The 8,467-nt window shown below is 46.9% G+C and overlaps 1 protein-coding gene across 1 annotated transcript; it reads right to left on the bottom strand.

The window, feature by feature from the left end:
* Positions 1-4,350: 4,350 nt before the first annotated feature.
* Positions 4,351-7,873, bottom strand: LOC136532604 (WUSCHEL-related homeobox 8-like). The gene is made up of 3 exons (XM_066525194.1): positions 7,208-7,873; positions 4,759-5,277; positions 4,351-4,658 (listed from the first exon to the last, which is right to left on the bottom strand). Exons 1-3 carry the CDS (start codon positions 7,422-7,424, stop codon positions 4,573-4,575), a joined length of 822 nt encoding a protein of 273 aa, XP_066381291.1. The 5' UTR covers positions 7,425-7,873; the 3' UTR covers positions 4,351-4,572.
* Positions 7,874-8,467: the final 594 nt, after the last annotated feature.

The following is an 8,467-nucleotide window of genomic DNA, read 5'->3' as shown; positions in this document are numbered from 1 at the left end:
TTTCAAGGGCCATTGGGAAAAATAGAGCCTTGATGTCGTCATCTCCTCCGGCTAACTCAATAGATTCGGAATAAACTCTTAGCCATTGTCTTGGTTCTACTTTGCCATCGTACTTGTAATGATTTGCTGGTTTAAATTTGTGTGGTAGCTTCAATGTTTGTAGTCTTCCTATGAAATAAGGGAATCTGTCGTATGGTTCCGTTCTTCCGTAGTCTGGCGATCTTGCCCTTCTGTAATAAGACCTGTCTTCTTTTAACTCGGACTCTCCGTAATCATCTTCTTTGTCAAATCTTCTTGATATTTCTTGGTAGCATTGGCTCAATTCTGGTTTGCCTCTTTCTTGTTGCTTTGAGTAATGTTCCTACCTTCCATTAACATGAGCACTTTCTACTGGTCCTAGCCTTTGTAAACTTGATTTTTTGGGTGGTTGCTCCCCTTGTGGCTCCTGTGGAACTTCTTCGCTGGGTTATTTTTTTTGATCCCCTGACTTCTTTCTTCTGATCTTCCTTTGTTTTTCTGTTATTCGTGAGGGTGTGCAACTCCTTTGTTAATTCTTCAATTCTTTCCCTTTTTGTACTTTTTGCGGCTTCTCTTTCCGCCTTCTTTCTGTTGTATTCCGTTAGTTCCGCCTTGTATTTATTCTAGATTTGCTTCCTTTGTTTAGCCCTGTTACTCCTTCCAGCCTTCAATTTGTTTTTCTTTAGTCTTGCTAGTCTTTGCTCATCATTTTTGTTGCTGTCGCTTTTCTTATCTGGCGAGATGTTGCCTTCTGATTCGTCTGAAGATTTTATATCTGGTATCTGTGGTGGTTCCAAAGGTTGTTCTAACTGCTTCACCATGTATACAGTGTACTTCTTCCGAGCTCTTCTTGTACGGTATTTCATCCTTCGTTTAGTTGAGCTGTCGGTAGTTTTTGAGCTGGATCCGAGTTCTTTTCCCTTTTGATAAGGTAGTTCTTCAACGTGCGTGCCAGTCTAAGCTTTGCTTGAGGTGAAAAAACCCGGCCAATGCACCACACAGTCTTGTGGGGTAACTGTCATGATCATCCCTTCTTGTGCTCCCTCCAGGAGTATTTTTCTTACTGAGTTCATCTTGTCTTGGGTAAAGTGTTGGTAGATTGATGCCGTGTTGTATAGTCCGTACGTTTCCGAGTTCTTTTTGGAGTTGTACGGGTTGTATTCCTTCACGATTGTCGTCACGTCTTTGAGTCCGATCAGGTGTGGCTCCTTTGTTTTGAAAATTACATCCGAATTGGGGTTGTGCTCCATCTCCTTATCCGAGTTGGAGTCATGCTCCATCTTCTTGTCCGAGTCAGAATTGTGCTCCATCTTCTTGTCTGAGTCGGCATTGCACTTCATCTCCTTGTCCGAGTCAGAGTCGTACTCCATCTCCTTCTCAGAATCAGTTTCGTATCCACTTTCTTCTCCTTTTCGAGTTGGATTCGAAGTTGAAAGTTTCATCATCTTCTCGGCGAGTTCATATTCAACTTTGTCGTCGAGTTCTTTTTCTTCTCGGAGACGGGTACGTAGCTTGCCGTCGCCGTCAGCCTCACAGATCCAGGATCCGAAGACGAAGGTTGTTCCCGCCGAAAAAGCCATCTTGAGGTCGAGGTCCGCCGAGCTCTCGAGAAAAAATTCGTCGAAAGCCCCTACCTGGCGCGCCAGCTGTCGATGTTTTACCACCGATAGCCTGCCATGGGGGTACCCGGGACAGTTGTTCGGGCTTCGACGAATAGTGGAACTCGGCGGTTACGCAAAAAGACTCATGATTTATACTGGTTCAGGCCCTCGACTTGGCCGAATAATAACCTTACGTCCAGTTCGGCGTTAGCCTGTTTGCGTCGTATTGCTTTGAGTATTGGGTATGTTCAGTTGTTTACAAGGGATATCCTCACCAGCCCTTTATAGTCCAGGTGCTGAGAGGAGTTGTTTGTGTTCTATTCGGATACAAGGTCAGAGTCCTAAGCTATGCTTCGGGCGCCTTTCCTTGTATAGTCCGAATTGGAGTTTTGGTCTTACACGTTGCTTTGCTCCATGTTCTTCTTGGCGATTGGGTTGTGGGCCTTATTATCAAGGCCCACTTCCCTATAGTGTGGTCTATGGGGGTCCCGTAGGGTTCCCCATCGACAAATGGTGAGAATACGTACACAACCTTTCAGTTGGATGACTCTTTTGATGACACTAATAAGCGCTTTGTGCGGAGAATCCAAGAATCTGAGATCAGAGAGGCGTTGAAAAGGATGAAAGAAGGTAAGGCGATGGGACCGGATGATATCCCAATCGAGGTGTGGAGATGCCTCAGGAACATAGCTATAGTATGACTAACCAAGTTATTCAACCATATTTTTCGATCGAACAAGATACCTGACAAGTGGAGGAGAAGTATATTGGTACCGATCTACAAGAATAAAAGGAGATATTCAAAGCTGTACTAATTATCGGAGAATTAAGTTGATGAGCCATACTATGAAGCTATGGGAGATAGTTATCGATCATCGCTTGAGAGCAATAATGCGGGTCTCTATGAACCAATTTGGTTTCATGCCCGGAAGGTCAACCATAGAAGCCATTTTCTTAATAAGACAAGTTATGGAGCGGTATAGGGAGAAGATGACCTACATATGGTTTTTATTGACTTGGAGAAGGCTTATGATAAAATACCAAGGAATGTTATGTACAACAATGTTGTGACTAGTGTTCGAACAAGTGATGGAGACACAGATGACTTTCCGATTAGGATAGGACTACATCAAGGATCAGCTTTAAGCCCTTATCTGTTTGTCTTAGTGATGGATGAGATCACAAGGGACATACAAGGGGACATCCCTTGGTGTATGCTTTTCGCGGACGATGTAATGCTAGTTGATGAAAGCCGAACATGAGTGAATCAGAAACTGGAGTTATGACAGAAGATTTTGGAGTCCAAAGGTTTTAGACTCAGTAGAACTAAAACTGAGTATATGAGATGTGACTTCGGCACTACTACTCGGGAGGAGGAAGATATTAGTTTGAAAGGTCAAGTAGTGCCTAGGAAGAATATCTTTCGATATTTATGATCAATGCTACAGAGAGACGGAGATATTGATGAAGATGTTAGTCATAGAATCAAAGCAGGGTGGATGAAGTGGCGTCAAGCATCTGGTGTCCTATGTGACAAAAGGGTACCACAGAAGCTAAAAGGCAAGTTTTATAGGACGGCGATTAGACTTGCTACGTTGTATGGTGTAGAACGTTGACCTACGAAAAGACGACATGTTCAACGGATAAGTGTCGCGGAAATGTGTATGTTGCGTTGGATTTACGGTCATACAAGAAGGGATCGAGTTCGGAACGATGATATACGTGATAGATTAGGGGTATGCACTAATTGAAGAAAAGCTTGTCCAACACCGGTTGAGATGGTTTGGACATGTCCAACGGAGACCTCCAGAGGCACCGGTACGTAGTGGAATTCTAAGCAAGATAGTAACGTGAGGAGAGACAGAGGAAGACCGAAGTTGATTTGGGTAGAGGCAATAAAATAAGACCTGAAAGGATAGAATATATTCAAAGACTTAGCCTTAGATAGGAATGCTTGAAAAACAGCTATTTATGTGTCTGAACCTTGATTGCTTTTGCTGGATTTTAACTCTAGTCTACTTTAATTTGTTTAGGAGTTAAAGGTGGTGGTGTTGCTGTGGATACTGCAACTTCCGTGTTGATCTCGTTGCGGTGTTTGGTCGAACGCCTTCCGCGCATGCCCCGCCAGCGGCAGCCTGAGGTGCCATCCGCCCATCCCATTGTCAAGCGTCGGAAGGACTTAGCAAGTTTGGGCGGGCCAGTGGGCCACGGTCGGAGCCCAGGTTGGCGGGTGGCGACTGCCGACTGGCGAACTAACCAGAAGGGGGCGGCACATGGAAGAGGCAGCGGGGTCATGTGATTATGTGAATCGGGACGCCGGCGCGCCGTTTTGGCTGTTTGCCTGTTTAGTGTGTGGAGGAGCTCGACAGGCTCGATGAGTCGCCGAGGCAGGCAGGGGCAACTTTCCGCGCCTTCGTTGGAAAAACGACAGAAAGAACGGCGTGTTGTCGATGATCTCCAGGACGCAGCGGATACGGACGACGGATCGCCGATGACGTGAATGCGCGGAAAACTGGGCTAACAAGCAGTTGGGCAGACAGGGCAGTTGCCAGTTGGTTGTCAACACTTGCTAGGAGGCATCGCTGTCCATATGTCTGTATGCAATAGAGTAAAAGCAAGCAAGAAATGGTTTCACACACACGAAGGTTTAACCACAAGCTGCTGCTGCTGCATAGGACTGGTCTCGTGCTAAATTTGCAAACGTGGAGAATTACATGCTGAGAATTTAGAGTATATAGACTACGGGCAAATACTGCTATATATCAACCTCTTACTGCTATTCCAAAGAGCAGGTTCATTCAAGCTAGCTACCATCCGCGGAGGTGGTTAACCAGACCGTGATAAAGCAAACACGGTGGCATCCAAGATAAACTTTCATGTCAGCAAATTGAACGCACGCTGTGTCAACCTTCAATTTTTACACGGTAACTCATAACTCAGCGGCAGCAGCATGTCATCCAAACATGTCAAAGCCTTCCCCGTGTTGGAGATGGGAAAAGCTCCGGGAGCTCTCCACCTTCCCCGGGAAATGATCGATTCCTGCAAAAACCAACCGATACCAAACTTTTAGTAACACTCTTTTCAGAATTTTACGTTGCCTAATGAAATGAAGTAACAACGCTGGTTGCAGAGAAGATACTTGGATTCGACAAGATGTTCTCGTAGAAGGACATCTGGCCCGAACTGCCAGACGATCTCAAGCCGTTGTCATTGCATCCATACATCATGCCACCGATTTGGTCATGATCTGTGTCCAAGTGATGCATCCCTGAGATCCTGTCAGCATTGTGAGCGCCCATAGCCTTGTGATCCTGGAGCGGCCTATCTGACTTCGGCTTCTTGTCGGTGAGAGACTCCTCATCCACCTCAGCTTCAGATTCAGCATTGTTTGGTAAAGAAGCAGCCTGCTTCCGCTTTGACCGTGCCCGTCTGTTCTGAAACCAGTTGTACACATTTGTCTCCGAGATTTGGCCATGGTGCGAGAGCTCTGCCGTTATCTCCTTTATCTTCTGCTTGCTTGGTGTTCCATTGCCTTGGTCAAAGATGTTCTCCAAGATCTGCAGCTGCATTGGTGTTGGCTGCCATCGTTGCCTTGCTGTGATCTTGTGACCTCCAGGGATAATTATAGGATCACTGTACAGATTGCTAAACCTCATTCCTGAGGAAGAAACCAAAATTCAGTTGATCAGAAAACAAGAAAGGGCTATGTTCCATAGACAATGTATACATTACAAAGGAACATTTAAAAGGAACATTAAAATATTTAGAGGTGGGGAGGGTAAATTCAGTAAAAAATTTGTTTTGAAGATTATCTAACAGAGGGGGGAATATTCCTGCAGTGGTAGAAATCAGGGTTCCAAAAACAGTTACCCAGCTACAGGTGGAACTCTTTGTATGGCCATAATGCAAGTAATTAGGCTGAATCATCAGGATATAAAAAAATTAATGACTTAAAAAAAAAAAGGGCAGACATAGTGCCGGAGGCTACCACATAAGTGGGGTCTGGTGAAGGAATAAACCGAGACAAGCCTTTCCCCTGAACCCACGACCTGTGACTCAGTGAGACAGCTCTCACCACTCCACCAGGCCTGCCCTTCAATGACTTAAAATAAAAAATTATATGCATAAGTTGAGAAGAAAACTAGCTAACTGAAGTATATAAATTGATTACAGCACGGACAAGTTTGGAAAAATTTAAATACTGTGATATGTGATGGCTATAAGTTATCAAAAGGGCAACCACGTAGTAAAGAGGTACAAGTGTGTTGGCCCAACGAAAGACACATGCAAAGCTTATTAGCTCCCTGAAAGTCAAGCTTAGATTCTGCAGGACAGCAGGGGAATATGGAATAATCAGGGTGGCAGGGTGCACGTGGCACAAAATAGCAATTGGTTGGCCCTACATGACAACCATGTCTTAATAGTTATTCATTATTATCTTTTTAATTAAAGGACCATTTCTCGATTTGTGTGTGCCATCCTTGCATAGGGGCCATGCTAGTCTTCCAATTAAAGGAGAACTAATTGCTTGGGCAAAGAAAACTTATCATTTAGAGAAATTGAATCTTAGCACAAATAACAATCATGCTGCAACCATGAAGACCTTGCTAAATTAATCAAATGCATGTACATTAGGTCATTAACTCAAAAAAGAGAAACAAATAAGAACAAGGATTCCCACTCTTTGGTACTGACTGAACCTATTCCCACTTTGATGTGTTGGCACTTACAACCTATTGTCAAGTATCTACAAAGTTCAAAATAAATGAATGCTAGTTCTGTTCAACCAGACAATAAGGTCCCCTAAATGGAACTCTGCTTGCAAGTTCTAGATTCTGCAATCAACGCACTAGGCAGTGTGCCTTAACTGCGCTGCAAAGAAACAATGCAGCCCAACACACATCGCTAAACTGGTTCACAAGACCAATCAAAAGGATGGTCATTACAATTACAATTTATGAATTACGAGTAGCATCTCGTGCAAATAATAGATCCAACAGAAACCACTACAGTTAATTAATGACAGAAACTAACACATTATGAATTATATTCTTACTACCCCCATACCCATTATTACCATTGTAAGATAGTACATAGATGGCTAGCAGAGTAAAAACAGACTAGACAAAAGCCGCAGCACACAGATGGCAAGCAGAGCAAAGCAGACTAGACAGCCACAACTATGCATCTAGCAACATGAACAGAGTGAAAAGATACTCCTTCACTCTTCACCAATTGGAGAAAGCAGACTAAAGTACTGGACATAAATTTAATGGCAGTAAAAATGAAAGAGAGTTTGACCGCTAATAATTTCGTAAGATTAGCAACGCAGCTTCCTGTAACACCAGAATTAGCTCTATTCATAAATAAATGAAGGGTGCGGCCTTTAGAGAAGCCATGGCAAAAAAAGGGGACACGATTTTTCTTTCTGCACAAAGAGGCAAAGATGGAACTGACAAGCCACAATGCAAGTCCCAAGGCAAAGCAAAGGAATCCCCCAATTTTCCGCTTGCAAACCCCAAGACAACAAGACGAGCAGAGATGCTAGAGAGTAGCAATTGGTTTTGCCCGCAACTGCGCCGACCGACCTGCAATGGTGTCCTGGTGCTCGGTGAGGGTGCGGTGCATGTCAACGAGCTGCTCGCAGATGGTGGCGTAGATGGAGATCTGCTTGCGGAGCACCTCCATCTGTTCGTCGGTCATGACCTTGACGTATCCCCCGAGCCCTTCACCTCCCGCGGCCCTCTCGTCCGCTGCCGCTGCGGCGGCGGCGGCGGAGGCCTTGGCCCTGTCCCCCCACTCCATCACCGATCACTCCCGCCCTGCCGGACGCACGAAGTGGCCAGGATCGGAAGGGGGGCACGCGACGGGAGTTTGGGAAAGTGGCGCGCTATTTGTGCCGTGGAATGGAACTACGCAAGGAAGGAAATCGGCCCGTTAGGCAGGCACCCGGTTGGAGGCGGCTGGCGACAGCACGAGTCCATGCGACGCGGAACGGAAGGCTCGGACACGCGTGCTCCTCCTCCGCGGGATGGCCGCGCCGCACGGGGTGGCGACTGGTGGTGTGGTGGTGAGCGAGCGACGCGCAGCAGCGGGCAGCAGGTGGAATGGCAGGAGAGAGCAGAGCGAGGGCCGCGGGGGATGGCCAGGCAGGGATAGGAGGAGTATTTGGAAGTGGGAAGGCGGTGGCGGCGGTTGCGGACGCGCGCACCGGCCACGAGCGGGCGCCGCGACTCGCGGCGGAAAGAAATTACGGGCGGCGTGCGGCGCGGGCGCATGCGGACAGGACACGGAGGGGACGGGCCGTGACGTGCGGTGGGGGTGGGTGGGGTGGCCGGGCCCCAGCAGCGACGGGCGTTCGGCGGCACGACAGACAGGTGGGGCCGTCCTAGGCGACCAGGGCCCAGGAACGGTCAATGGCTCAGGGTGGCAGGAAGCGGGAGGAGACCCGCGGACGGCGACGTCGACCGGCCCTGGAGCCTGGCGGCGGGGCCCAATGCAGACAGCAATTATCGCAGCAGCACAAACATTACGCTTTCCTTTGAAAATGGGAGCAAGTGATACAGAAAAAAGAGCAAAAGCACTAGTCCTCCCTGCCAACAGCAACAGCACGTTCGGTTCACTGGTTCGTATCACGGTTGGTTCGTTAAGAAGTACGACTGACTGATTTATGTGAGAGAAAAATACTGTTCCGACTAAAAATTTTAGAACGTTTACGACGAGCCACAGCCATACGACCAGGCTGCAAGTCATCTCAACTTCTCATTGGGCTAGTTGTTACTGCTACGGTGCTACCACAGTGAACCAACTTGCGCTTAGCTAAACTGCTACAGGTTGGCCTGATCATG

The sequence above is a fragment of the Miscanthus floridulus genome, unplaced genomic scaffold (genome assembly GCF_019320115.1).
Source record: "Miscanthus floridulus cultivar M001 unplaced genomic scaffold, ASM1932011v1 fs_666_2, whole genome shotgun sequence".
Classification (NCBI taxonomy): Eukaryota; Viridiplantae; Streptophyta; class Magnoliopsida; order Poales; family Poaceae; genus Miscanthus; species Miscanthus floridulus.
This window is presented reverse-complemented; position numbering and strand designations above follow the sequence as displayed.

Excerpts from the sequence above, each read along its gene's own strand:
- LOC136532604 (XM_066525194.1), bottom strand. The coding sequence starts at position 7,424 with ATGGAGTGGGGGGACAGGGCCAAGGCCTCCGCCGCCGCCGCCGCAGCG. Across the intron at positions 5,278-7,207 it reads GCACCAGGACACCATTGCAG|GAATGAGGTTTAGCAATCTG; the intron begins GTCGGTCGGCGC and ends TTTCTTCCTCAG. Across the intron at positions 4,659-4,758 it reads GAACATCTTGTCGAATCCAA|GAATCGATCATTTCCCGGGG; the intron begins GTATCTTCTCTG and ends TGGTTTTTGCAG.